This window comes from Chionomys nivalis, chromosome 5 (genome assembly GCF_950005125.1).
Source record: "Chionomys nivalis chromosome 5, mChiNiv1.1, whole genome shotgun sequence".
Taxonomy (NCBI): Eukaryota; Metazoa; Chordata; class Mammalia; order Rodentia; family Cricetidae; genus Chionomys; species Chionomys nivalis.
The window spans coordinates 32,642,439-32,657,344 of record NC_080090.1 but is presented as its reverse complement, the minus strand read 5'-3'; the positions used below and the strand labels follow the sequence as shown (position 1 = coordinate 32,657,344).

Genomic DNA, 14,906 nt, shown 5'->3' with positions numbered 1-14,906 from the left:
CTAGAAAATTAAGACAGAAAGATTGCCAATTGAGCTAGATTAGAACAGTTGCTCTGGGATTAAGCCAGTTTCTTAAAGAGATGGTACCAGAAGGTGGCATTAACATCCTAGTACATTCTATGTTTGTACTCAATTGGGTATAGTTGCTTAACCTCCTTTTCTCATCAAAAGAGGGTGGGTCAACAAAGTGCTGGAGTCTTGAGGGCTGGGAACTGTGCCTGGTGCCCAAGACCAAAGTCGTTTTGGCGTAGGAGTGGGCAGAGGACAGCATGTTCCTAAAAATCGTCTGTAGTGGATGATGTCAGCTACCCAGTAGTGTACATGGCGGGCCAGATGTGGAAACTCTGTGTCTGCTTCAGAGCTGGGAGCATTTGGGACAACAGAGAGGAAGGGGAAAAAAATCTACCATACACCAAGTCAGTTCCTCCAGAGAACATAATTACAGCGAAGCCTTCTACACCCAACCACAGACTTCTTTGTTAACTAAATCTTGATCTACCGCATGGGTCCGTCCAGGGTGAACTGGCAACCAAGTGATCATCCTGATACCAGGCTCTGTGAGGCAGGCTGGCAGTGAGAGTTGAGGAGCTGCAGCCATGGAGCCACACTGCAGACAGCTGGTGTTCGCCTTGGCTCAAGGCCATCTTCTTGTAGTACCCTACCACTGGGGGCTCATTGGATGAGCAGTGTTGTCATCACTGGGTAGAGATGTATGTCACATGCTACATGGAGATATATTATAGTCTGAAATAAGACAGCCAGAGACCAAAGATCTGGACACAGAGAGCCCTTAGCAAGTGGGGTTCAAGGAGCCATACCGCCTAGGTCCTCCCAGCATCCTTCTCAGCCTCCTGAGTGCTTCTTACTCCACATCATTGTGGAAGGTCTTACTGATCTGTCCTACCACCAGAAATGTCCATGTCCTTTATTTCTCAGTCCTGGCAAGGCAAATGCCCAACTTGCAGTATGAGAAGGACCTATCTATTCCTTTCTAACAGGCTCTCTGACCACCTACCCAAGATACTACAGATACTACATGCACCATACCCATGAAATCTGTATTGTAGGATCTTAAAGACTTGCTGGTTTCTATAGTGACAGTGACAGCTCTCTGTCACCATTAGAACAATAATAAATGTTAGTAACCACAAGCACTTCCCTCCCCGACAATGTCAGTTACCATAGAAAAAATTTCAAGAGCTCATACAAATGGGGTGAATTTCTATATGTCTGCCACTAGGCTCCAGGGCCCTCAACTGCCATCAAAATACTCAAGGCCCTGTTGATATTGCCTGCCAGGGGCTACCTAGTGATTGTATAACTTCCCTTTTAAGATAGGTATATAGTGCCACCTTCCATGTTCCTATACCATGATAATTACTAAACAAGTAATACACACCTAGCATCTTAGCTGTGTCCGTTACATGACAATCACTTAGCAATTGTCACCCATGACTGTCTTACAGAATCAGTGTCCTAACTATGTGTAGTATGGAATCTGTTCTCAGTGCCTGAGTTGAGAACAGGAAAAGCTGCGTTCTGTAAGTGTTAAGTGGCAGCCAGTGCCACTCGCTTTTGTGGCTGCTGCCCTCTCTATGATCTTTTTGTGTGTATATTCTGAGCAACAGAAAAAAAAGCTGCTCCTTTATGAAGTGGCTCCCAAAGCATTTCCTCATGACCATTCGCAAGTGGGTTGCATCACCCCAGTTCATGGTTAGCCCTATGGCAAAGTGGTCCTGGGCCGCTGGATCATCTTCTTCTCTCTCAGCCCTTCCACCATCAGCTCACAGACGCTGCAGCAAAGGCTTCGTCAGACCAATATTTAGTTTGATCTTAAAACTCCTGAGTGCTAACTTATAAGATTTCAGAGTCTAAAACTGCATCTCGTCCTTCACTGGGATCCTGGTGTGTCACTATGGATGAAGTCCCTTGCTTTCATTGTCATGGGATGCTTTTTAAAAAATCTCTGATGGGGGTTGGAGAGATGGCTTAGAGTTTAAGAGCACTAGCTGCTCTTCCAGAGGTTGTGGGCTCAATTCCCAGCAACCATAAGATGGCTCACCACTATCTATAATGAGATCTGATGCCCTCTTCTGGCACGCAGGCATAATGGAGGCAGAATTTTATATACATAAAAAACAAATAAATCTATCTTTAAATAAAATCTCTGATGGTTCAGAGAAATTTGGAAAAGGCATTAAAAGAAGCTCAGAAATCACCTTGGATTGTGCCTCTAACACATCCTAAAAATTAGATGCAACCCCAACCCCAGTTTGACCAAGAGGCAGTGTGCGCCACACACTTGAAGAACATGTTGCTGCCTTCCTGGGTCTGCAAGCCTGTATAGTCTTATACGCAGGAGATGACCATGCTGGGAACTGCCTTTTCTGCACTCCCAACACTCTCTCTCTCTCTCTCTCTCTCTCTCTCTCTCTCTCTCTCCAGCCTTTTAAAATTTTGCCAGTACAAGAGGCATCCCAGCTCTGAGCAATCACTGGCATTTTGCTTTAAAGCTGGGCTTCAGGGACACTTTTGAACCATTTCATATGAACTGAACTGCTCTCATTGCTGACCCTTCCAAAGAAGGCATGTTGAAAACCCCAGGGAGCCCTGAAATGCTTGCTTTGTTCTGGGTCATCTGCTTCCTAAGGACACTGACTGGGGGAGGAAGAGTCCATCATTCCTAAAGGCCAAGGCCACTCCTCCCAGACCATGGCAGCTTTTTGACTAAGGACAGGACATAGTCATGATAAGCTTTGCTTTTTTTCTTTGAATTTTTTTTTTAAACCATGGAACTCCCTAGAATCTCCATCTTGCCCCGGTCACTTGGCAAGATGTTTCTCTGTGACCACAGTGTTCTCAACACCAGCATTTGGCCTCTTCCTGAGGGTCCCTCCCTTGCCTAAAGGTTTCCTTTCCTGGCTTCTGGCCTTGGTCCTGTGATTTCTGCCCTTTTCCCTTTAGAAGGAAGTGGTCATAGGACAGAAAAAGGACACTGATCATGAATAGAAATTGAGATCCAGGGTCCAGTTCCCACAGAAGCAACCAAAAAGAGTACCAGACCTGGTCTCTGTCATGAAAAGAATGGGCTGAAATTCCCGGGCTTGTAGCCCAGGACACAGGTCAAAGTCATGCTGAAGGAAAGAATTGACTTCTTCCCTAGTCAGGCACTGCAGGAGGGAATCAGAACTACATGAGGTCACATGAGGCTAGTGAGGAGGGTGAGTGTCCCTGGCAGATCTATGGTCAGACTTGACCCCACCATGGTCTCAGGCTGAAGGAGGAAAATGATATTCCAGAGACTTAAATGTGTGTCTTAAACATGAAAGGTGTAATTGGTTCGGCAGGAAGCATTTCATGGTGAAAGTTTTGGACTGGGCACCCCACTACATCACTGGCAGTCCCCAGTGTGGGTACAGAGACAGAAACAACATTTGGGCAGAACTCTATGACCCTGATATCTGGGTTATAGTGTGGATCTTAAATGTTCTCTAAAGACCACAAGCCTTTCCCCATTGTGAGCTGGTTTTCTCAAGTATTTTGTGGCAGCAATAGAAAGATGACTGATACACTTGTATATTCCAGGGCTAGGTATACTGAACTCTAACGTCTACTAAACAAGGATGACATTCTTGCTGTACCCCCCCCTCCCAGTAGTCCCCAGCTTAGAATGTGACTGCTGTATGGGGAGAGGTAATGAGGAACAGGGAGGAGGACCAAACACAGAAGAAACGGAAAGCCCTCCATGAAGCAGAGCCAGGTATCCCAGGAATAAAGAGAGGCCGGTAGGCTGGCCTCTTGGCAACCATGACTGACCCAGCTATAACCCTCTCTCCAAATGACGTGCCTGATTCACCCTAGTCTTAGAGAGTGAGGGGAGATGGTCTTAAAAAAGAGGCAGCTTCACTGAGACTTCGTTGATTTCCAATACAATCTGTAGCTCAAAATCATCAATTTTTGTAGACCTACAAGTTGTGCAGTCATCAGCACAACCCATTTTTAGGACATCACAATCACAGCCCCGCAAAGTTCTACATTTAGTCCCTACCGCATTAATCACACCCGCAATGAGTTTCCACGCTCAGCCTCAGCGATAAGCAAGCATAGCTCTATTTGCTGGCTCCATAAATCTCCCTTTTCCAGGCATTTCATTAGCACCGCACACAACCGTACATTTTGCACCTGGTTTCTTTCACTCTGGTGTTTTGAGAATGGGCTCTTTCCACAGCCTGCTTCATTGCCAAGCAGAACTTTACAGACTGATCTGTTGCAGGTTGCTCACTCTCTCGCCTGCAGATGAACATGTTTGGATTGTCTCCAGTCTCTGCTTATTCTGAAGAGAGTGGATGTGAGCAACCCCACACAGGTCCTTGAGTAGGCATGTGCTCTCATGCTACTGGGTAGATCCCTATGGGCACAGTTGCTGGGCCATATTATTAAGGGTCACACCTTAAGAAACCACAAAACTGCATTCCCTATTGGGTGCTCCGTTCTGCAGTGTACAATGATCCCATTTCTCCTTATGCATGCCAACACTTGGCATCATCTGTCTCTTGGATTGTAGGCATTATGGTTGTGTTATGCTGGAATCACATTATTGTTTAATTTGCATTTCCCTAATTAATGACTAAAGATATTGGGCATCTTTCCCCATTTTTATGAACCACGGGTACATCTTCTTTAGGGAAATACCTATTCTAATCACTCTTGCCTATTTTAATTATGCTATTTGTCATCTTATTATCTAGTTGGAAGAACTCTCTATCTGGAAACACATTCCTTGCCACCTATCTGATTTGCAGATACTTGCTATTTGGTGATTTGTCTTTTCATCTCTATAATTGTGTCTGTGGAACTAATTTTTTTTTACCACTCTCATTTATGAATCTTGCACAGTGTCACTTTACCTAATCCAAGGACACAAGAATTTTCTCTGAGAAAATATTATTGTTTTAGCTTTTCTACTTAGGACTACAACTCTTTAATTACGCTTGCTGATGTTGTGAGAAAAGGGGTCTCAGCTCAGGTTTCCATCCGTGCATGTCTATGGAATTCACACCACTTGATGGAAAGTACATGTCTTCTGTTTAGAGTTGCCCTGGACCCATCAGAGCTCAGTGTGGAAGCTTCCTTCTGGATCCCGTGTATCCTCTGATCTCTGTACCGGCTATGCTTCCCTGATTGCTGTGCCTGTGTTTTCACTGGTCCCTTGCTGTCGAGACTCTGCGTGTAACTTTAAATAAATTTCACAATGAGATTTCCCTGCTGTTAGTTCACTGCTGCTTTCAACTGCGGTTTGCTGTCGTCAAAGATTAGACCATACGATTCCAAGCCTTTCAAGCTGTTGAGCTTTGTTTGTCTCGGCATAGGATATATCTTGGAGATCGCTTCATGGGGATATGAAAAGGTGCTCTTCCATAAGCTGATTGCTGTAGATGGATCAACTGAGTCTTATTGATTGACAGCATTTATGCCTTCAGTGACCTTGAAGATAGGGGACCTAAGCCAAGCCTACTTGTCGCTAAAAATCACCATGGGTTTTCCTGTCTTCCTCAGCTCTCCAGTTTTAGCTCTTTGAGTTCTGGGTCTCTGTTGCTTAAGGCATAAACAATTTAGGACCTTTGTTTTCCTGGTGGATTGGTCATTTTACCACCTAATGTCCCACCCAATCCTTCCTAAGTGATTTTCTCTGTGTTTTACATTATGAGCTGTATGATATCTGCACATAGACTGTTTACTGCATGGTGTCTCTTCTTCCATCCATTTGCTTCACCTTAGCTATAAATGAGTATGGAATGAATTTGTTATAAACAGAATTTATTTGGGAGACATAGTTATTGACTATGCCAGGCTCTGTGATTCAACTGATGTATTTAGAGCACCAGTTGATGCTCTAAAGATAGGTGGATGGAAGTAATTTATTATTTATCTTCTCCTTTCCTATGGTTCTGTTTATTCTATTTCTTTATGTGACTTGAATATATTAAAGAATTATTTTGACTTGTCTATAGTCTTTTTATGATCAAAATATATTGTAGACATATGTGAAATTCTCAATGAATTAATAAAAACATACACATTCTTCAAGTTGTTTCTTCTTAATTATTCAAGGTTGCTTTTATTTTGGGTTCAAGAATTTCTCTTAGATGTGATTTTTCAAGTAGGCAACTGTTAGTACCTAGTGAGCTATCAACAAATCATTTAAGTTTTCCTGAATTTGAAAATTTCTTTTTTTTTTTTTTTTTTTTTTTTTACTTCATTACTGAAAGAGAGTGTTTCTCAGTATAGAATTTCTGGCTGTAGTTCTTTCAGATTCCGAGAAGAGCATCCTTTCTTTCTGTCTGTCTTCAGTCAGAGAGGGTACTTACAGTCAATTTACCTCTTGTCTAATTGTGTCATGTCTTCCTGTAGATTTTAGTACACTTATCCTAGCTGGAATCAACATTTTAGAATCTATGAATCTTTATCTTTTGCAAAATTTGGGAAGTGTTCACTGATTATTCCTTCTAACAGATAACTAATGATGAACCCCTCTAGATTTCACTCTCTCTCTGTAACCTGACGGTAGGAATCACCCCTGGCTCAGATTCCTGACAACTAGCTGTTCATCCGTGTTTTTAGTCTGTTTGTGTCTGTGGCTCACATATATGACTCTACGACTCTGTCTTTCCCTTTCCCAATTACCTGCTGACACTGTCACCCTATTAGTGAGTCGATTCAATAAGATCTGTATTTGTTAGTCTATTTTCTCCGTTCTATACTTCTACTTGATAAAATAACTTCGCTTTGTTGGGTGGCACTTTTACTTACCATTTGCTTTTAAAAGAATTTTCATTTCTCAGTTGATTAAACAGATTTATGACATCTGGTTTAAAATCCTTATCAGGTTATTCCAGTGCCTGATCAACCTCCCTGCTGATCTGATCAATTATCTTTCCTCATTTTAGTTATGATTTTGGTGTATTTTCACTGTCATTGGGTGATTTCAATATCATTCCAATAAGAGGCTCTGTGTCCCATTGACTTTTTTTTTTAATTTGAAGTCCCCAAAATTGCTATGAGTTTGAATCTATCTTAAAATTACTACATTCCCAATGAGGTCTGTCAGCAGCTAAAGCAGAACACAGGCCACGTCAGTGCTTGTGGGAAAAGAGATTAGTTAGTGGTGAGGAGGTATTGAGGTGGCTCAGACCTGTCGTAAGTTCCCACATGGCCCTACCGGACACCTTTTATGCTCCTCAAAGATACAGGCCAGCATGAGCTACATGCCATCTGGACCCTGTGAAGATTATGACTGTCATGTGAACTATTCACATATGCAAACATATGCAGAACATACATTCTTTGACTTTCTTGTGACCAACATCTTTTAGTAAAAATATATACCTAACCAATTTCTTGAGAGTATAAAAAGAAAACAAAAGGTCAAAGGGAGATAGCAAAGAAAATATTCTTACCTGTTTTGAGGACATTTCACCAAATAATGTCTCACTGTAAAAGGAAACAGAATAATAATTGGTAAATACAAGTTAGTCTGGCATTACCTGAAAGGCAGGGACTCAGATCTTGCTCAGGTAATAGGGCTGCACCAGTTAACTCGTGGGTCTTCTTGTCTACAACTTTGGGGGAAATCATGACAGAGACATCAGACGGCACCCCCAATGACTTGATATTATTTCATTTCTGGACTGTATGTCAGGTATGAAGCCACATATTCCAGACATCATAATATTCATCTTCGTCCAGGACAAGTTGCGTTGCATTTTATGCTACAGAGTCCTGGAGTGGCGAAGTCCTACAACTTGTGAGTTCTGAGTCATGAAGACAGCCTTTGAACCAGATGAAAATGGGATAAAATTCCGTGCAACAGCAGATGAAGGGGAAAGGAGACAAGGACAAGAGGGCATTCCTATCAGTCGCAGCTTCTGTGCGAGGACTTCTTCATCCTCATTTCATAGGTTGCTTTTTACTTCCTTCATGGGGTGCTTGAAATAAACAGGGCTGGTGACTGAAATCAAGAATACAAAAGGCCACGCACGCCTTTAATCCCAGCACTAGGGAGGCAGAGGCAGGCGGATCTCTGTGAGTATGAGGCCAAGTTGGTCTACAAAGCAAGTTCCAGGACAGTCAGGGCTGTTACACAGAGAAACCCTACCTTGAAAAAAAATAATATGAGCAAAGGGGTCAAAACCATGACGGATAGACCCACTGAAACAGCTGACTTGAGCTGGTGGGAGCTCACTGACTCTGGACTGACAGCTGGGGAACCGGCATAGGACCAGATAGGACCTCTGTATGTGGGTGACACTTGTGTGGCTGGGGCAGACTGCAGGGGCCACTGGCAATGGGATCAGGACTTATCCCCAGTACTTGAACTGACCCATTCTCTTTGGAGGAATACCTTGCTTTGCCTAGACACAGGGTGGGAGGGACTTGGTCCTGACTCAGAATGATGTGTCAGACTTTGTTAACTCCTCATGGGAAGCCTTACCCTCTCTGAGGAGTGGATGGGGGTTGGAAGGAAGGTGGAGAGAGTGGGAGGAGAGGAGGGAGTGGGAACTAAGATAAGTATGTAAATGAGAAAAGATTGTTTTAAAAAAGTAAACTAAAAAAAAAAGATTTAAAAACAAAGAAGGATACAAAAGGACGTGATGGAGTGGTAGCCTCTCAAGATGGCTCTTTCTGCCATGTTCTGGAGAGCACTGCCCTTGAAACAAGTCATGTTTGTAATGAAAACATTGAGAAGTCGACAATGCATAAAGTGAAAGACCAAGGTCATGGAGTTTGTTTGAAACAATTATTCAGGCAACACATGTTCAAAACTCACAGCTCTGGTCTCCAACTTTACAATAACCTCTTTAAACATTGTTCGTGCATTGCAATGAAAGAATCAAAAGCACAGAGAGAATTGAAAACTTATCCACAGTCACACAGTAGGTGTTATGGACCAAGCTGTGCTCCCTCCAAAATCCATATGTTGACGACCTAATCCTCAGCGCTTTGTGATAGGCCTGCAAATGGATATAAGATCTTAAAGAGTTTAGTTAAATTAGGGTGAGTTCTAATTCAACAAGACTGGTGTCTTTAGAGCAAGGGACCAGGCCACAAATGCAGACAGAAAGCTAGGTGACCCATAATGAGAAGGTGCCAGAGAGAGAAGCCCCAGAGGAAACCAGCCCTGATGCTACAACACTTCAACCTCAGGCCTCCAGTGTCCATGACAGTGAGGCCACGCAAGTCCTTAGTGCAGCCCAGTCCGTCCTGTGACAGCAACCTGACAGCAAGTGCTTCCAGGTCACCGGCAGAGTGACCTCTGTACCTTCTCTATGCCATTCTCAGAGAAACTGAGATCTGGTATCACCCATAGACAGATATACTGAGTCCCACAGAACCCATGGCTTGGATACACCATCCATGCTGCAGCTGCAGCTGGCCGAGCAGGGCTGAGACCTGGCAAATGCCAGGAGCTTCCCGGTTTGGGGAGGTGGAATCCAGGTGCAGGGAAAGGAATGGGGTAGATAGCGACCAAAAGTGAAGAGGCAGGAGAGAAGCTGGGGAACCTCCTTCAGAGTGGGGGACTGCCTAAGAAGGGCCACCAGCCTGGTGGGATGTTTCAGGAATACGTTTGATAGATGACCAAGAGGTCTGTGCTGCATGGACACTGGGCGGATACTCCCGCTGATGGAGATGGGCCACCCAGGACTACGGGTCACTATGGGCAATTGTAAGCTTTTGTGAAGTGGATGTCCCCAGAGTCCCTTGTCACTAGTCACAGCAATATGCCAATCATATCTGTATCCTAGCTTACCCTGGACTCTGAAAAGACAGAGCCCACACAGCAAGGGTTCAGGAGTGTGTGGGAGGCTGCTCAGGGAGAGAGGACCCCCTAATTATGGTACTAGCTCTAGAGGTTAAGAGCCCAGATGGAGAAGAAGCCCATTGGGGTGACTGAAGGAGCAGTCATCCATCACTGCCTCCAGGCACCTAGTGCATTTACCCTCAGAGATGAAAACACAAGAGACATGGTTATGTTTGGGGCGACCTCTGAAGGTTCTGGAAGGAAAGCGGTGCTTCTCATCCCTCCTGAGGAGACACTGTAGTCACTAGCCTCTTCCTGCCAACCACTGTTTTCCTCCTTCTCAGCTAGGTACTCACTGCTCAAAGCCACCACCGGCATTCACGCCCCCAAAAGTGTGTCAGGCCTAAATCAGGCTGTGGCTGCCCCAGCTGGGTCTCACGGTCACCCCCTTCACTAGAAGTGGGAAGACAGGCTGAAGAAACCACACGCCATTTTATCAGTTCCATTGTAGTGTTGGGCCCACCAGGGTGTGGCTGACTACACACACACACACACACACACACTCGCATGCACATGCCCACAAATGCACATATACACGTGCACACACACACACACACACACACACTCTTCCCTTACATTCATTTTGGTTTCCTAGGCCTTGTAGAGACCCTGTTAGGCCTGTGGGCAGTTTTGCTCTGCTCACAGGATAGCTCCTCTCACAGCAGAGCAGCCCTAGGACAGGCTCTCCACCGCACCCAAGGTCATGTGCGCAGAGAGCAGAGCGTTTCCTGCCCTCTCAAGTCCCCAGAGGGAGCCCCAGAGCCCGGGAAAGCACAACCTGACGTCTAGGCCCAGTCCACAGCCCTGCCTACATTTCCCAGGAGTCAAGGCAGGTTGCAGCCCTCACTGTGCACAACACTGTCCTTTCACCATGTAGAGCCCAAGAGCTCCCACCTCCAGGAAGCAGACGTGCCCAAACAACCCCTCAGGGACACTGCAGCCATGAGGATGCTGTCACCTGCTTCTGTCACACAGGGGAAGCTGGCCAGGAGTCTTAACACTAGGCTACACCTGGTGAATGAAAAGCACCGCGGGCACGTAAAGCTGCCCATCTGCTGGGTTCTGCCCCACGTGCTGACCAGCAGCCCTCACTATGACAGGAGCCCCAAACAAGGTGTGCAGCCATGCCAGGCTTCGCAGGTCAGTGTGCAATATGCAATTCAAAACGCAATTCGACTGTATTGTGAACATAATAGATTAAAACAAATTTTTACCTGGTTGTGTTTTAAAACCTCGGCAATGAGACAACAGATTATATCTACGGTTCACTTCTGTCTCCTGTGACAGTGTGTGTTAGCCTTAGCAGTGGGATGGCCAGCATGATACGGAACCTTGTGACCAGGGAAGATAAGGCCATCACTGGAGAGGGTATTTGTTTACAGTTATATCTGGAATGTCCCCAAGGGCTCAGGAATTGAAAGCTTGAGCGTTGTCTTAGTCAGTTTTAACACTCAACTTGACACAGCCTAGTCACCTGGAAGGGAATCTCAATTGAAGGATTGCCTAGATTGACCTGATTTATGGGCATGACTGTGGAGAGTGTCTTGGTATTTTTAGATTGGTGTAGGAGGACCTAACCCACTCCACCATGGGCAGTACCATTCCCAGGGCAGCTGGTCCAGCGCTGTATCAAAAAGCTAGATGAACAGGAGCCCATGATCCAGCTAGCAGGCATACTCTGCCATGGTTCTCGCCATCTTTGGCTAGGAAGGAAGTGAGTTCCTCAGTTGAAGGAAGTGCTGTGTGAAATACCAAGTGGGCGTGTCTTTACATTCCAGCCTTGAGTTACCCCCCTAACTTCACTCAGTGATGGACTGTGACTTGTCATAGCAAACCAAATGAATGAGCCTGGTATCCTCCAGAGCTGCTTTTGGTTAGGGTATTCGTCACAGCAACAGAAATGACACTGAATGACCACCAATGCGGGAATGCTTAGAGGTAAGGCCTTGGGGGAATGATTGGATCACAGGGGTTCTGATGTCATCAATGAATCAATCTGTTAGCTGGTTCGTGATTGGGTGATGACATACTGTGCGGTGATGGAAACAGGTGGTAGAGCATGGTTGAAGTGGTCTTATGTCATGTTCCTGGCTCCCTTCTACCTTCCTGCTTCCAAGATACCACAAGATGAGCGCTCTGCTCCCTGCATGCTTCCTGCTATGAGGTCCCGCCTCCCTGAGCATCAAAGCCATGGGGCCAAGTGATCATCAACTGAAAGCTCCGAACTGGGAGCCAAAGGAAACCTTTCCTCAGGATTTCTCCAGTCACGGGAGGCAGAGTAACAGGATTCCCACTCTGCTCACACCCAGGACACCCACAGTCCTGAACGGAAAGAGGAACACTCCTCCTGGTATGCAGCTGGGGGATTTGTGGGCTCAAAAATAAGACTTGCTTCATAGATAAAAGAATTTGAAGGTAGGCTCTCAGTGCAGAACTCTAAAGGAAGCTACCAGGAGGGTCACAGGCTCACAAGGGTAAGATGGCCTCTTTTCCACCATTCTCAGTGGGCCTGTCCAGAACCAGTAGGATGAAAGCCTAAAGTGGGGGGTGAAGTTGATCTTGGGGCTACCAGCTATCTCTGACTCCAGACTGCTGAGCCCTTTGACCTTGTCAGGTCATCCTTCTGGTCTGTCACCCCAGTCGCCCATTCTGTCTGCTGTGGTCTCTTCTCCCACCCCAGTCTGGCTGTGAGTGGGACCCAATCCCTAGTTCCTTTTTTCTTGTACCTCTGGAGGAGAAGTCCATATACCCTTTGGCTCTTTTTGGCAAGGAGGCAAGCATGGGAGGGATAGGTTGGAATGAGATTTGGATTGTCCAGTCTCTGGTCTTAGAAGACAGACTGCAAATGGGAAGGAACAAGAACTCCCTGTGAAGAGTTCAGAATGTAAGGAAAGGCTGCCACTGCTCCTACCTGGCTCCAAAAGGCCTTACAGACTGTACTTTTAGAAGTTTGGGCACAGAAGGCTGGGGGATCACTGGAAGCTCCCTGGGCCAGCAAGACTAAGTGGGCTCCTGAAAAGCAACGGCCTTAGAAAGCAGTGTCCTGAGAAAACATCGGAATTCAGAGCTCAGTCCTGGACCCCAGGACTAGTATTCTCCAGGGTGACCCAGCTAAAGAGGCCCTGAGATGAGGTCCTGGGCACCGCAGGCACTAACACAGAGCAAGGACAGAAATTTGTGCTAGGGGGAAGAATGGTGTATGTTTGTGCTGGACTGGTAACACATGGGTACAATTAGCTTCGCTCAAAGTCCAGCTGGGTGTCCTGGAAACATAGCTGAGGCAGAACCGCAGCCAAAAAAGCTGGCCTGTTGCCCTTGGTTTCGGAAGAGCCAAGAGTGTTGCAGGGTCCTCAGGAGTGGGTCCGCTACTCTGATGGCCTCTGTCCAGATGTTGCTGCAGGAACCAAAAAGCACTGTTGGGTAGGAGCAACCTACAGACCTCAGTGCTCTGCGATGCCTACAGGAAGGGCTGGCTTCCACAACTATGTGTGCAAAAGTCTAAGCAATGTATTTCAAGGGGAAAAAACCCCAAACCAACAGACTCACAGCAGAACCCCCCAGTAAGAACTGGATCTTCTTAAAACCAAACACTGTTCTCAGCCCTTTATTTACGGTTTGGCTTTCGTCGCAATGATGCAAATTTGTTATAACTCAAGGCCTGGGAAGTGAGACCATGCTATACAAAATTGACAAGTGTCGTTGGTTTTTAGTGTCTGAGGGTCACACAATCATTTGGACACATGTAGTATGACCCACAAAATGCTTAATGGTTCTCAATGAGATTCATAGCTAGCCCACAACAGGGGCCACTTCCTGTGGGATACCCTGGCCAGGTAGTTGCCATGGAAACAAACCAGGATTCCATACCCCAGTTCCATATAGTAACTGGGCTGTAAGCCTTCTTTCTCCCAAAGCTGGTATCTACCTTGCTTCCAGTCTGAGAGTGGGAGAGACGGCAATACTGGGGGAAATCACCATCACTCTGCACGCCCTCCTCTGCAGGAGCTATAGGGGCTGCTCTTTCGTGGATCTGCCCCACCCCCCTCTGCTGGACTAGTCTGCCAGTGTCTCAAAACTTGATATCCTTGAACTCAGGACACAAAGGATCAGAGCTAGAAATACTCTGCTCAATGGCTTTGGTATTCAAGGAGAATCCACCAACTGGGAACAATCTGGATTTGTTAAGGATAATTCTGTTTATGGTACTGATGAGAACTATACTTAACTGGCAGAGGACAGGGGTGCTGGACATGTGGTAATAACACAGTTCACAAATGATTCGTCCCAGTTTAATGACCTTCTGGAATTCACATTATAAATGGGAAGAAATCTATTCAAAAGATCCTAGAACCTAAGTTCATTTAATTTAAATGAAATGTCTCTAAGTGTGCTTTTGTTCCCTTTTAATATACTATAGATGCTACAAGGGTCCACAAACCAAGCATGTGGGCTTTGTTATGCACTTTCCTGGAAACTGTACCAGCAGCTGCGGTTTTAGGAAGAGCCCCGCCCCCAGATTTTAAGGCCTGTTTGCAACCATGCATACTTGTTTCTGTCGCATGTACATCAAGTGTGTTATTGACTTTTTATAGCTGTGGCTAAAATATCTGGAAGAACATTTGAAAGGAAGGAAGGAGTTCCTTGCTCATGGCTGCAGAGGGCCCAGCCAATGATTTCGTGACCTCTTGTGCTCTGGCGGAACACCACGGAAGGGGCAGCAAGTGACAGAGACTGCTCTTTAGTTCTTGGTGAACAAAAGCATAGAATGAACCAGGACAGGGTCAGTGACGAGAAAACTCCAAGAACTGATCCCAGTAACCCACCTCTTTCAGCTACGTGCCACTTTCTGAAGTTCCCAGAACCTCCCAAGATAGTTCTGTCAGCTTGAGGCCCAGCCTCAACCACATGTGTCCTGGGTGGAGACATTTTATGTCCAAATCTTAACGTCATGTCTTCAAACACATCCCATGCAGCCTTTAGGAATCGCCAAGAATAGACCACTGTCCTCTCTGAAACTCAGACATATCAAAAGATGTACCTGGATCCA

General features: G+C 45.7%; 1 protein-coding gene across 1 annotated transcript in view; it reads right to left on the bottom strand.

Moving 5' to 3' along the window:
* Positions 1–14,906, bottom strand: part of Vstm4 (V-set and transmembrane domain containing 4) — an 83,199-nt gene that overhangs the window by 30,176 nt on the left and 38,117 nt on the right. Inside the window, exon 5 of the mRNA XM_057770219.1 lies at positions 7,458–7,491. Coding sequence (XP_057626202.1) covers positions 7,458–7,491 — 34 coding nt within the window. The remainder of the gene's footprint in view (positions 1–7,457; positions 7,492–14,906) is intronic.